At 36.7% G+C, this 15,611-nt stretch overlaps 1 protein-coding gene across 1 annotated transcript in view; it reads left to right on the forward strand.

The window, feature by feature from the left end:
* The window catches only part of FAM184B (family with sequence similarity 184 member B), a 37,071-nt gene that overhangs the window by 8,433 nt on the left and 13,027 nt on the right, over positions 1-15,611 (forward strand). The window contains exons 2-3 of the mRNA XM_065735733.1: positions 2,771-3,523; positions 8,146-8,256. Coding sequence (XP_065591805.1) covers positions 2,771-3,523; positions 8,146-8,256 — 864 coding nt within the window. The remainder of the gene's footprint in view (positions 1-2,770; positions 3,524-8,145; positions 8,257-15,611) is intronic.

Below are 15,611 nucleotides of genomic sequence, written 5' to 3' on the forward strand. Positions count from 1 at the left end.
TTCCTTCTGTTTCTTTTGTTTTCCTGGCTGTCACAGCCAGGAAAGATTTTTGTCTACTAGCTTGGGGCCAAAAGATGACCTTTTACAACCCTTTATTTGCTGCTTATTATCATCCTTATCTTCCATACCAAACTCTCTCATTTCTTATTCAGCTAGTAAAAGCAGCCTGCTAGAACCAGTTCTGTTTTGTTTTGTTTTTTAATGATGGTAGTTAAGCTACTATAATAATAGTATTTACTAATGCTACTCTAGGAATACAGAGGTCTTTTTGAGTTTGAATACTTTACCTTTGTCTTTGCTAATGAAGTAGAGCTGATTATGTATCTTTTGTTATTTTACTGCAGCATGAAGAAAAGCAGAAGGGAAATAAAATGCCGTTTAGATTTACATCATTAGGAGAATAAAATAGGGCTAATTACATGTATCCTTATTCACTGCGCTGATAATGCTCTGGTGATGTATACCGTGTAATAGTGTTGTAAAATCAGTACAAACTCAAACACCTTTAGAGAACTGGAAGGAAGTGGTTGCCATTGCTATTAGGCTAGTTACTCCTGGAGTGAACTAGTGTTCCTTGCATTTGAAGGCAATTCTCTTTACTGCCTAACCATTCCATTTTAGAGATCCTTTTAAAGAGCTCTTTATTAACACTGCTGTTGAGAGTCTTGTACTGCGTTAGCCAGCAGCATGTATGCTCTGCAATGTACAGGTGCTGAAATCATTTTCCAATATTTTTCCTTACAGCAGAACGCACATAAACTCCCAGATTCGTCTACACATAACTCTAGTCTCTTAAATGAGGTATCTGTGGAATAGGAATACAGTTACTATATTCAGTAGGGAGTGAAAGACATTTGTGATGGGCTTAAATTTCAGAAAGTACTTGCCAACAGCCTTCTGAAAATTAAATATTTTAAGAAGGTTAGGATACTGAAGAATCAGTTTCAACAGTCAAGCTTGAATATTAAATTGAAAAGTATGAGTTTTGAAGTCAAAATTCTTCATTGTGATTCTAGGGGCAATCGAACAGGTGGATATAAATAACTGATAGAGCAGAGAGATCGGTTTCTCACAGATCTTTTAGATGGCTTATATAAGATGTTGGTGTTAATGGTTAATGCAGAATGTCTCCAATTTGCTCTAACGCTCAGTGGAATTCGAGGGAGTTTGTCAATTAAGTCAGACTTCAGAGGAACCCAAATTCCACTGTCAGACTGAATATGACATAATACAAGACAGGCGGATTTACTAGATAAATTCATCTCTAAGGCTGGAAGACTTTAAATCACAAAGGCAGGGTGTTTTAATGCTTTTCTTTGTGTTGCTGTTGGAACCAAATACAGAAATGTGATTGCTAATTTCTGACCTAGTTAGTTGAAGATTTGCATGAGATAATTACTGGTCATTTCACAGCCACAAGCAAAATTAACATTCTCCTTGTAGTTCTAAGACTTATTTCCTGAAGAAGAAAAAACAGAAAAGGTTTGTGGTGTGATTTCAGTTACCATTTATGGAGAGAGGGACTCTGCTTAGTATTGTGCAACTACTTCTGTTTCATAGAAAAAATGATCAAAAATAATGGAGGAATTTTAATAACATACAATCTAAGGTCAAACAATATATATATATATATATATAAGCATAGACAATGACTTCCTGTCAGCTTGTATTCTGGAACATGATGACCTTACTGTCTTTTGCCGCATATTCATCTAGAAATATATTCAGACCACATTTTGCATTTTTGACTCTTCACAGTTTCTATATTTGTGTCTGGTTCTGGGCTCCCCAGTTCAAAAAGGCAGGGATCTCATAGAAGGAGTTTAGTGGAGGGCCACAGAGATGATAAAGGGCAAAGACTGAGTAATCTGGGGAAGAGTAAGGGGGGTTCTGATTAATGTCTATAAATATTTGAAGACAGGTGGAAGGCAAATGAATGAGCCAGGTTCTTCTCAGTGGTGTGTAGTGATAGGACAAGGAGTAATGGCCTGAAATTTGATCACAAGAAGTTCTGTACAAGCACGTGGAAGAACTTCTTTATGGTAAGAGAACTGGAACAGGCTCTCAGAGAGGTGGTGGAGCCTCCTTCTATGGAGATACTCAAGAGCCATCTGGATGCCTACCTGTGCGACCTATTGTAGGGTACCTGCTTTGGCAGGGGTTTGGAATTGATGATGGCTTGAGGTCCCTTCCAACCCCTGCAATTCTGTGATTTTGTGATTTATTTTGTTATTGCCAAGGAGGAAGTTAACTTCACACAAGATGCATTTGTGTGTTTACTTTCATTTATGGATGACTGAAATTGAATAAGTTATTCAGTATACAGATAGCACAGAAAATGGTTAAACACATCCAAGCAAATTCAGTAATCCAGGAAAAATATTCAGGCTTTATACAACACAGACTCCAGACTTTTGCCACTGTAGGACCTCAGCACTTGATAATGCTAAAGGCGGTGTGGCAGAAGGTGCTGCTAGGCTGAAGGGGCGAGGGGAGGGTCTGTATTAAATATTAAACCTGATGTATGAAGTAATAACTTTCCAAGAATAAAATAAGGGCATTAAAAAAAAAGTCTGAAAAAAGGTATTTAGCAATGTATTGTCTTCTTTTCCTGTAAGGATCTGCAGTTTTTAATTATCCCTTCTGTTGCTAGTTGGGAAAAAACAAAAAATATTGAATAGTAGTGTAATTCTTTTGATAAACCAGCTGAATTCATAACACTATTGTTTACTAGATTCTGTAATCTCCTATTGCTTTTTTTTATCAATAGGTGATATATGCCCTGAACACTAAGAATGATGAACATGAAGATAGTGTACAGGCTCTGAGAGAAGCTCATGAAGAAGAAGTTCAGCACATTCTTGCTGAGATGAGGGAAACAGTTCTCCAATACAAAAATAAAGTTGAAGAAGAACAATTGCTGAGAAAACATATTCAAGCCCTTGAAACTGCAGTAGAACAACACAGGAGACTGAAGGAAGAAGCCTTGGCAGAGTTAACATTGTGCAAGAAGCAGGTGGAGGAGAGGGAGCCAAGAGCACAGATAAAACAAATGCAGGTGGCCCTTTCCACAGACACAGTGGATACCAATGCAGACTCTGAAAACAGACTTCTGCATTTAGATCAGAAGATTGATGAACTGCTAAATGAATGCAAACTATCTCGGAGAGAAAATTTAGATAAGAAAGATAATTCAGCTGAAAAATTTAGCGTCAAAGGACAAGTTCTAATAAATGAAAAGGGAAACCTGAAGAGTGAGAATCAAGGAGCAACTAAAGAATATACTCAGAAAACAAATCAGCTGCAAGCCTCCTGTGAGGCTTTGAAAAAGTCTAAACAGCGATCTATGACAGAAACAAAGAATCATCATCAGCAAAGAGAAATGGAGCAAAGGAATTGCTCAGAGGCTGAGGGAGGTTTTTGGCTGCAACAGGTAAAGAAACTGGAGGCAGACCTGGAGGAGAAAAGCCAGAAGATAAATGAGAAGAAGAAACATTCCCAGAAGCTGAAAGAAAGAATACAGGTAAGGTACAACTGTGATCCTTGTCTTTGTCTATGAAAGTGCAAATTATAAGTTCATAAGTTCATAAGTTCATAAGGTTGGAAAGGACCTATAAGATCATCTAGTCCAACCATCCTCCTATCACTATCTCTACCCAACTACTAAATTAAGTCCTTTAGCACCTCATCTAAACGCTTCTTGAACAGCGCTAGGGATGGTGCCTCAACCACCTCCCTAGGCAGGCCATTCCAGTGCCTGACCACTCTTTCAGAAAAGAAATGCTTCCTGAGGTCTAATCTAAATCTTCCCTGGCGCAACTTGTGGCCATTCCCTCTCGTCCTGTCATTACTTATCAGGGAGAAGAGGCCTACCCCCTCCTCACCACAACCCCCCTTCAGGAAGTGGTAGAGTGCAATAAGGTCTCCTCTGAGCCTCCTCTTCTCCAGACTAAACAATCCCAGCTCCCTCAGCCGCTCCTCATAAGACTTGTGCTCCAGGCCCCTCACCAGTTTTGTTGCCCTTCTCTGAACACGCTCCAGGGCCTCAATGTCCTTCTTGTAGTGAGGGGCCCAGAATTTATAATTCTTCAAAATCTGGGGAAGAGGGATCTTTAAGCATCATTTTGAGTCAGGTGCTTTGGTAAGCATTAGAGCAGTGCTTGAGACTCAGGACGGGAATGGAAGGTTACAGTGCTGAGAGTTTTAAAGGATGACTTAAGATGATTAATTAGTAAATAGCATCCAGGAGAAATGAAGAGTGATGGCATGAAAATGTATGCATGTGATTTATTCTTTCACTTCATAATGTTAGAAACACGGTGCTTTAGGAATAAATTTAAAACACAATAGGAACTGGAAATAAGAAGATGATGTCTCTAGCAATTTGATTTTTGCATTCAGTATCAGTTGGATAAAACTGAAATCTTTTCCAGTATACTTATGCTCAACTCTTCTACACTTCAGATTCTTTAAGACTGTGAAATGAGGCTGGCTCATGACCAACTTAATATATTGCCTTGAATATTTAAAGCAGATGTCCAACCCATGCCCACATGTGGCCTGCCCCTTGCCATCATAGCAATGACCAGCAAGCACCCATCTCTCAGCAGCAACCAAACATTGGTGTGCTATTAACCCTATCCGGGCTGAAACCAGGACACAGAGTGGGAACAGTGCGGTATTAACTCAAGTGATGGCAAATGATGTTAAGGATTTTGATATGTTAGTTAAGCACAGTCCTTTAAATGGCAAAAAATAAGCAGCTGTGCTTTCCATCATGATAATGGAATTCGAGAATAAGTTTCAAGGTTGCAAAAGAATTATCCTTTTTTTAGTATATTTATGACTCAATTTTCAGTCAGCATAAATACTCTGCCTGCAACTTTTCAAATTGAATGTATAGATTGGCAGTCAGACATTCAATTCAAAAATCTGAATGTCTCTCTCTACTGAAAATGATTATTTCAGATGACAAAAAATGAACATACATAATAAACATAGAAGCACAGTACATGTTTTAGGATTTTGAAGTGTAGCTTAAGGGAATATAGCAAGAAATTCTGGGATCAAAAAAATGTGGAGGAAGATCTAAGTGTAGTCAAATAGAGAAATAGGCTCCAGGAGAAGGAAATCCTGCAGAAAGAAGGTAAAATGCTCATTAATGTCATTGTGAATTATTTCTCTTGTTAGTCACTCACATTGGAAATTCCCCAGGTTAGTTATGCTATTTGAAATGTAAATGTTCCTTCTGCAGAAGGTTGGGAAGCTGTATTGAATTCCCATAGCAAAGCTGCAAATGAAGTAGATGATCTAAAACATCAAATAATAAAACTGCAGCAAATGACTTCTACCAAACAAAACTGAAATGAGACAGGCTCTGAACACATGTAAGAGCTTAATCAGGTGGTTTGCTCTTAAACATTCGAAGGCACGGCATGCAAAAATATACTGAAAATAATGTAATTTTTCTTGCAGTGTTTTTTCTGCTTTTGGGTTATTTTATCGGAGTTAGTGGGATTCCTAGATCTCTGGCCTCATCCAGTGGAACACTGACTCATGTTCATAACTTCAAGAGCTGCTCAATAACAGCAAAGAAACTCTTGATATCCTTAACGTGAAATTGAGCTAGACCAGGACAGTGTTCAACTTCTGCAACCAAAAAGTGTAAGAGAAAGAGATCCAAGTCCAACTTTCTTTGCTGAGGTTAAATTGAAGCATAAACTTTTAATTATTTTTTTTAGTAGAGAACAGAAACTGATCTGCTGAAAAGCTACACAGAAATAATGCCAGAAATAGTCAGTGCAATGAGGACTGTTTGTATCCTGAAAGTTGTCTCTGTACAATGTCCTCTCCTATCGATTGTCCAGACCCAAATCTTTTATGTGTAAATATACTTCTATATGTATGTTGTATATAAATATTCCTAGAAGACTTTTAATGCTGGTAGTCTGTAAAATTAGAATCACTATTGGAAGCATAATGGAAAAAACAAATCATCCTTTGCATTTTTCTAAAGTAACATTGTTACTTGTCCTTGAGGAAGCCTCCTTACTTAGAAATGATTCACACACCCAAAACCAAAGCAAAATAGCAGAAAAACCCAAACCAACCAGACCTACGCTGGACATGAGGCATGCAACCCAGAATGATTGTACTTCATTATTGTTTACTTAAGTACAGTACTTTTCAACAGAGAATACCTACTGAATTAGAGTATTCCCTCCAAAATGGGTGATGATCCCAAGAATTCTACCTTGGTTTTGTCATAATGTAACTAATGTGATTTATAAACTAAGGAGATTTATAAACTATGGAAGCTATAGCTAATTAAAAAGAAGATATGAATTAAAGTCACAACGAACTTGCATTATAAAGGCAACTATCAGTTCCATAAGGAAGAGACTTGTCTGAAGGAATGACTATTAAATGAGTTGGAAGATTTGTAATGAAGCATATAAAGGAAATCAAGTTAATCTAAAACTTCAAGCAAGCTGAAAAAAATGCAGAAGGTAGAAGTATTCTATTTATAGATGCTCTAATTCATCTATTTTAATCTTATTGGTCACGGTGACATCATTTGATTTATCCTCACTGGAGGCAATTTGAATCATAACATGCAAGGATTTTCTTGCTATGGTCTTACTGAGAGGGGGGAAAAAAAAAGTCAAGCTGATATATTTTTGCAGAAAGCTCCAGAGACAGGAAGGTGACTTTATCCTTGATGTGACAAACTGCCTTCTTAGCAACACTTAGAATTACATGCTTTTCATGTGATAGCTGGAGTGATTAATGTGTGTTCCCTCCTGGAGGAAGGTGTATTGTGGGTATATTCCAATTTCTGACTGAAAGTTCCATGGATCTCTGCTGTGAAATACTAAAATACTTTGATTTAAGCAACATTTTGCATTGTTTAGTCAGAGGAACTAATTCTACAAAGTGCTAGTAAATAGATTTGGAGTGCAGGTGTTATTAGTGACATGACCACTAGTTAAAACAAAAATGTGTGTATGCACGGCCTTGTTTAAGTTTAGTTAATAATTGTCATCTTGTGGATTCAGACAAGTTTCCTGAGCAATACCTTCTCTCAGTGTATTTTAAGTGGCTGAGCTTTAATTTTTCTTGTTGGTACACACTGGTAACAATTGGCTTGAGGCATTCTTCAAAGAATTCTGCTTTCATGGGAAGTGCTGTGATAAACTGTTATCTCACCTCATGGCATGAGTCCTTTGGCTTCAGGAGATTTGCAGTTTGTAATGCTTCTATGCAGTAGGAACACAAATGTGAGCAGAAATCCATTAAAATGAAGGAAAACGTGTTTAATTTTAATCAGATGCTTTAATGTACTGTGATGCTCACACTTCAGTGCATGTCTAAGCAGTTTGCCAAACTACAGTGTAAACTAAAGATGAATTTATTCTCCATCTCCTACTGTTTTTTGTGTGATGCTTGTCAAGGATCTTATTAGACAAAAAATAAATAAATGTTAAAGAGCAGTTTGTAGAACTGAACAATCACACTGGCCAAGTGTTCTGTAGACCTTTACTGTTGCTGTTCATATTTTAGTTCTAATGCTGCTGAACCTTTTCAGGTTCAACATTTCTTTGAGAATAATCAAAACTCTTGCTGATGAGTTCTGAAGACATAAAAGATATTCTGCTCCTGCCACTTAATGCCGTGTTTTGTAGTCTCTCCTAGATTTTGGAGTCTAGGAATTGTGTTAAGTGCTCTTCAGAAGAATTCACTTCTGTCTATGAAAATGCTGAGCTCCATACGTTTATGCAGTGCCACTTCTCATAGAGGAATCTGTGAGAGTAAATTATTTTGTCTGGTTGTGAAAGTGTTCACATATGATCAGTATGTGAAGATAGAGTGTTTCAAGGAACATAGTTGCACTATCAAGTGTAAGTGTAAATGGACTGTGTACTACATACAGTATTGTTTTCTGAGAGTGCGTTTGTACAAGGTATACTTAAAACGATGCTAGGCAGAATCTCACCAAACTTAAATGCTGATCATTTCATAATATAGTAAAAAAAAAAAAAAAGCATGCCAGTAGATGTTTATTACTTACAATAAGTATTATTGCCTAGTCTGTTCTTTGAATGTCACAGAGTATACTCTCTTCTTTTTATTTTTGGACTTTAGGAACTCCAAACACAGCTAGAAGAATTTAAAAGAAAATCTGAGTGTGAAATAAAGCAACTGGAGAAAGAAAAAGAAACACTAACTGGGAAGCTTCAAAACTCTTCACTTGAGGTAAGCTATGTGTAAATGTAAATTAGTTATAAGGGGCTCTTCATTTTTAATTCTGAAAGATTCTTGATTACATATGTAACAGGTTGCCCAGGGATGTGATGGATGCCCCATCCTTGTGAAGACATTCAAGGTCAGGCTGGACCAGGCTCTGAGGAACCTGATCCAGCCGTAGATGTCTTTGTTCATTGCAGAGAAGTTGGGCTACATGACCCTTACAGGTCCCTTCCAGCTCAAACAATTCTATGATTCTGTGTAATCATATTTGCTTGTCATTGTCATTCATTCAAGAAAATATGCAAGATAAACTTACTGCTCCTCAGTGTCTATGAAGATTTTGACATGCCTATTTATTTTGATAAATGTCTTAATATACCACTGTTTGGTGTCATGCTATGGCTTTATACTAAGGAATTTGGCTCTATCTGTGTTGGATGGTGACTTCAACTGTTTGTCTATATATGGGGCTATATGGATTTGGAATCTTCCTTTCTGGTTGTTGTTGTTGATTTGTGTATGTATTTGTGACATGTAAAAGGTCTTTCTTGTTTGCTTCCTTAAGCAAGAAAATCGAATGGTAAAAAGATTGAAGAGATCACTGTTTTTGCTCTGCCAGCTTGATGAGGTAGCTGATGGGGTGACTGAAGTGGGTTAGAACATGCAGTAGTTTGTATATTAGCAATTATGTCTGTGTTCTCAAGATCAAAAATGAAGTAGAGAAAGCAATGTGACTCCAAATGAACTTTGAGGATTACGTGGCTTATGTACTATTCCCCATTTCAGTCGTAACAAAAATCTGCTAATCTGTGGATTAATCTGGATATAAGTACCTGAGATGTTTCTGTATGAGATTATCCACCTGTAAGTATAGTTATTTGCAAGACAAGCAATGCAAAATTTTTAGACTAGTACATTTGCCAAAATATTTGTACAGTAAAGTGTCGTGATTTGAAAAGCCATGCCTGCAGGTTGGGTAATTTTCTGTAAAAACAAAGCAGAACCCCTGCAAGGCAATTACTTAACAAGGTAAAAATACACCTTAAAAATTTTTTACAACCTGTGAATGTGTTCTGTCTCTCAGGTGTTCCCCCAAAGTTTTATTCAGTTATCTTACACTAATCTTATCCACTTTAAAATCTTATACTCAGGTTATATCGTGTTCTTATGTGAAGGATTTGCCTGTGCACATTTTGGTACTTTTATCTCATGGATAAGCTAGAAAGCGACTGCTTTAAGAAAACTGAAATTTCTATCCTAGTGAAAAGTTCTAAAGTTTTGTTGATAATTCAGTACTACATTTTTCTATCCCCAGTTTATTGTTGTCTGTTGCCTTTTTTGGCAATGAAATGGTTTGTGGTTCTGTATTCTGGGAGATTATAGGTGGACATGTGTGCTTTTATCATGAGAACTTTTTTATACTTTTTCCTGCCATTCTGGGTTTTAAGAAGCCAAAATCTTGACAAAGAAAATCAGAATATTCCCAAATACACAAAATTCCATTTAGTTTAAAGTAATGGACTGCAACAGGAATTAGGTAGCTGGCACTCTTCAGCTAGTGAATGAGAGATAACCACTGTTGTTGTGACTGACTGTAGTTTCCATTGTTTTGTATCTTCACTGCTTCTAAGTAATTTCAGTTCCAGCAAGTTCAGTAGGATCTTGCATAGCAACAGCTCAGCAAGAGATGAAACCCTAGATTTTTCTCAACTGGCTTTTGTCATTTCTGAGTGACTATAATAAAAACTCTTTCAGTGTTCAAAGACAGAGAAGGGACAGATAGACCCATTGGGGGGCCTAAGCAAGATGTTGCGTCTCCCACCTGCTTTCACTTTCCCCTTCCCTTTATGCTGCTTGGTGTAGTATATTTCAGCACGTGTTGTGGTCACTTACTGAATAACATCTGCTTTTCTCCCATTCAGCTGTGATAGTTCTGAATGAAGTATGGTCCTTTTTTATTTCACTTGTAATGCAGATCTACACGTTCTGGTATCAAACAGTTGCATTCTGGTATTCTATCCATTACTCGGTGTTACAAATTCAGAATATACATGTAGTTCTCAGTGTTCTAAACTTCTGGCTAAGTCCTAATTTTAGGTTTTATTATACATCTTCACATCACTGTTTTCTATAGTGGTCTTCACTGAGAGAATTTCAGGTCAATCCAACTTGTGTTGGCCTATCTAGGGTGACTTCCTTTCATCTAATATGACATCTAGGTTCTTAGAAATCAGTCATCTTTATTCTTTTTTAAATTTCCCTTAAGGGAAAAAAAAATCCTAGTCTATTAAAAGCTGAAAGCTTATCACGATATACTGATATATTTAGTGCTTGAAAGTTGTACTGATTTTGAGGTATAAGGGGAAGAGATGGATACTGATTCAACCTGATAATACTGCATACATTTTATGCATTTATATTCTACTGAAAGGTCCCAGAGAAATCAAAAGGCTTATTTCTTCAAGTAATTGTTCAGGTTTTGCAGATGCAAAAAAGTAAAGCAGCGAGCCGTCAAATTACTTTTCTTGAAGTCACACATTCAGTCCAGAACAACAGGAGGGGAAGCCTGTTTCCTATCTGCTAGTCCTGTGAATTTATAGTAGATGCAAGGGGTACTGAGAAAATATTGCTGCTAAATGCATAGATAAAGCAAGTATAATAGTGTATGTCATATTATATGTTACATTCACAACATCATGTAAGTATTAAAAGAGACACTATAAAACAACTCAGTGTATCTTGGAATCTAACAGTGGAATGAAGATGGAAATGACTCTTCTGAAGCAGAAATTTTCACTGTTGTTGGTATTCCTTATGTTACTTTCTGAAATAATTACTTTGAGATATTGCCTTTAAGCAGTTGAAATAACTTTACTAGGAAAGTGGTTTCAACTTAGAATACTTTCCTTCTATAGATATTTGACTGTTCCAACCAAGAAACAGCCATTTACTATACCAGGCTGTTTCACTGAGGGCATGATTCCCAGCTGGGAACTTTGCAGTGGCTTAGCCCAGAGCTTCCGCCTCAGAGACTAGGCAATGTGCTGTTACTAATCCAGTTCTAACCTGGATGCTATTTCATGTCTAAAAATAGTTTTCTTAGCAGCATACGGCATATTTTTGGTCGGGCTGACATAGCTAGAGCACTGTGTAAAGTAGTCAGAATCATGATAATTAGTTTTCTCTGGGGACACACTTCAAAACTGCAGTGTTTCTATATTATTTATTTATTTATGGATAAATGAGGCAAATTTATACCTATTTGGTGCCTTGGAAGGAAAGATAGGAAGTCCTGTGTGGATTGAATGCTAATTAATTGGAGTGCTAATTACTTTTTGCACTACAAGATCTGTTCAACAACTGTAAAGAGACTGTTCTGGAGTTAGAAGGGCAGGATTCATTGGAACCTTTCTGGCAGGCTTGTGTGTACCACCATATAATCATAGTATCTGTAGAGGTGTGCCCGTTGTGCTTGCACCTGCTTCTCCAGTCAGGAGTTGCCATAAATTTTTTAAGGTGATTAACTGTGAGCTTAACTGAAATAACTGTGGAATAAGGCTTAAGACTGCTATAAAATAGCATTTTGTTATTTTGTTGTTACTTCTTGTACTGTGTTACTGTTTTGATGTAATGACATCATAGTATGAGTAAAACTGAGTAGCATTTGGGTGCCTTATTTTGACTCTCTGAGCACGCCCTCAAATGCGATGACTCTTCTATTATACATCAAAATGCAGTTTTAATTCTTGTATGAGTTCAAACTCTAGCAGTGTATTGAAATCTTTCTACTTAAAAGATACTGTAAGTCAAAATATTATAATTCCAACTTTAGATCTTGTCTTTGGGATTTCATGCTTAGATGCAACAAATACAAGAAGAAGAGAGCTAGTAGGAGCTAGGCTTCAAATATTCATAGTGCTTGGAAGGACAGATTTGAAACAATGAAAGAAGTCAAAGGGTGAGCCAGGTGTGGTAACATGCACAGCCATGTATTTACCCAGTATTTTTGCCCATTGGCTATTAGTCTCTGAGAGGTCCTTCTTCAAGAGAATCAAGAAGCACAATAATTATGGTAATAAAAGAATTAATATTGGAAGACTTTTGAAATGTTTCAAAACACATCTGTCTCTTATTAATATTTGATAATTTTTCCTTTGTTTGGAAGATGGTGGGAAGCAAACTGAGATGTCATTTGGTAAAATCTCATGATTTACAATTTACTTTTTGGAAAATCATAAAAGTTGCAGCAGCTCTGGAAATGAAGGTATAGTTGGCAAGTGACTCTGGCATCTGCTTGTTCTTGGAGTACATCCAGCCCACAGATAGGTCTCATCATGTAGGTACATTAAAGACAAATATTGGATTAATGTTACTTCTAGTGAAAAACATTGTTCTTCATCTGTTTGTCCTGACAGTGAGTTGTCTTTGTGTTCAATTGAATGACACAAAGGAAAAAGTCAAGGAACAACTGTAAGATTAGTCAGCTTCAACTCACAGTCTGTGGCAGCTGAAGTTAGATGGTTGTGGTTTTTTTTTTTTCAGATTTGCCAATTCAAAACTGTTTGGTAGGAAATTAAATATACCGTGTCGGTTTGAATCTATCTGGGAGATGGTAGAATTTTATTTTCTGGCACTTACAAAAGAACAAGATAAATGATGTGATTCAGATAACACTTGGTGAAGGAAAGTTTGTTTTCTTATTTACCAACCTAGCATTCCCATAAAGTGTGGGGGAGCTGGGCATCATGGTTTTCTTTTCCCTTCTGCCATCTTTCTCTCAATTTAAAGAGTTCCTTTGTCACTGGGTTATAAGATACTACTGTCTCGTGTTGCCACTTCTTCATGTGTGTGTTAAGTTGTCATTGGACAACCTAGGCCTCCATCACTTGGGTAAGTGTCACAGTTGCTTTCAGTGTACATGCACGTGCTCTCTTGGCCTTGTTTTTTCTGTGCCTCCGTGTTTGCTTTCTTTCTTACATACACACAGCAGAACCAACTCTACTCTCTCTTCTTCCCTTGTGTACTGTGAATAAAGTCATTCATCTCCCTATAAGGGATGACATAAATTATTTTTAAATTTGCAAGATGTTTAATTCAGTCTGAAGGAAATGCATTTGAATTTTTCATTTTGACATGTACCTTCCAAAACATTGCCTTTGGTCTGATTCAACTAGGAGTTTTACTGATTGCTTGATTTTACCATACAAGAAGAAAAAATCATCCAAATTTTGTTAAAGAGTTTTTTAACAATATTCGTCTCTGCTTGCAGACTTCTCTCACATCTAAAGTCCAGATACTGCTGTAGATCTCAGAACATGTGAAGTATCAGTGATAAGCTGAGGAACTTTGGAGTTCAAATATAGTGCACTGCCCCATCTGGTGAAGGGCATCCATGTTAACCATGAGAGTGGTATGGCCCTTTGTAAGCAGTCTGTTGGAGGTGGTTCAGAGGGGAAAACTGTTGAAGATTAGTGAAGATCAGTAGTGGCCACCATCAATTAACCAGAAAAAGAAACATGACTTTGATTTGAAACAAAGAGCAAATTTATTTATATAGAAGTAGCACAGTAAATTGACTTGTGTACAGAATTGCAGATGTACAACCATAACCATACTAAAAAAAATCAACAGTGACACTCTTGTAGATGTTTTGCAGCTTTTTAAGCCTTCCCAGCAGTGTTCTGTAGATCTCACTGTTAGGTGCTGGGAACCTGTGGGAAAAGTGCAGGCTTTGTTAAAGTATGCAAACAGGGGCCACAATCCATCTGGGAAAGGAGAAGAGCCTCAAGAGAGGGAGAAAAAGAATATATCTTTTGGAGAAAATAAGTCTGCATGTTCAACTGATGTGAGAATGAAAAGAGCCATAAAGTGGATGGAATACATTTAGCTATCATGAGAAAGTATTCCTTGGATTTAGGGAAATACGGCAAACCTTGTTATTATCTCCTTCTGGGTAGTGCAATGGCAAGAAGTGGCCAAGAAGTTAATGAGAAGTAAGGGCTTTTTGCACAGCACATCTCCTTTTCTTGTGTATATCCCAAAATAGACTGGAGCTTACTGTGAATGAAATGTGAATGATGTAGATGCTTTAGCCCATTTAGTAAATCTTCATCCTGCCTTTGTGATGCTGCACCAGAAAGGACTATGACTGTGTAGCTCAAGTTAAAAACAACTGTTTAACTACTAAAGTGCTTTCTCAACTAGCAATCTGTTTGCAAGTTACTTGGAAAAAGAGAAGTCAAGGCAACAATGAAGAAGAGAAAAAGAGCATGTATTAATATAGAGGCAAGAATGTGAAGGAGTCTCATAGGATATAAGCTATATCTAACTTGTAGATGTGCATTACGTAATTTGTATCATCTAAGTAATATGAGCATTGTATGATTTATCATTTGAATCAAAAGACATGGTAAGGAGACAACTTCTCCTTTTCACAGTTTGCTTTGAGTTTCTCTAAGTTTGGAAAGCATAAGCATAAAAACAAGAAATACAGCTCTTTCACATGCTTCCAAAAATAAAAGGAAAGAGATATAAAGGTTTTGCAAGTGACATGACAAAGTGAGAAAGCAAACTTGGAAGCTTAAGATACAGCAGCAAAAATGGTAATTGACTGTACTAGGTATGCATTGTCCTTTCATGAAAAAGGAAGTTATTCAGGACTTTGCAATTAAGATGTTCACAGAATTAGGAAGAAGGCCAAATACAAATTGCTGCTGAATGTTTATAAACCTACTGAATAGAAACTAGAGCAGACTCATTCCTCTCCCCACTTAAGAGATACAAATCAACAATGTTATTCTTATAAAAAGAACTCTTCTTTTGTGACCACTACTATAGACATGTCTAATGTATTTAGTAGTTAAGCTAAGAAAGGAAGGAAAATAAAAACAGCAGTCTAAAGTGTGATGTGTAGAATTCCTGTTTAAGTAATTGATGGGCAAAAGACAGTGAATGCAAAAGGTATGTCATGTTTCACCAGATTCTCTTTGAAGGGGTGTCTGCCTCCCAGAAGAACTTTAAGTGTTGTATTTTTCTTGCTTTGAGATGTTCTTCAGAAGGAGCTATTCTAGTTTTTTGGGTTGTTTTTTTAAGTACTCATTAAAGCTGCACCAATCATTTGCTTTCTGTTTGTTGATCAAATTAAGAAGCAGTGAAAGGTTGAAGGAAAATTCAAGAGTGTCTTTAAGTCATAACTTTCAATAACTGTTTTCTTTGAAGTGTTTTTGTCTTTTCAATAGAGAAATTAAGTTAAATTTCTATATGAAATATTTCAGATGAAGAATTCAAAGTTTCATACTTACAAACTTAACAAAGAAAGAAGAAAAGCTTTTAAAATTAATTTGTTAATATTTTCAGCTGTG

This window comes from Cyrtonyx montezumae, unplaced genomic scaffold (assembly GCF_038088225.1).
Source record: "Cyrtonyx montezumae isolate F1298 unplaced genomic scaffold, pur_monq_1.0 scaffold_2, whole genome shotgun sequence".
NCBI lineage: Eukaryota > Metazoa > Chordata > Aves > Galliformes > Odontophoridae > Cyrtonyx > Cyrtonyx montezumae.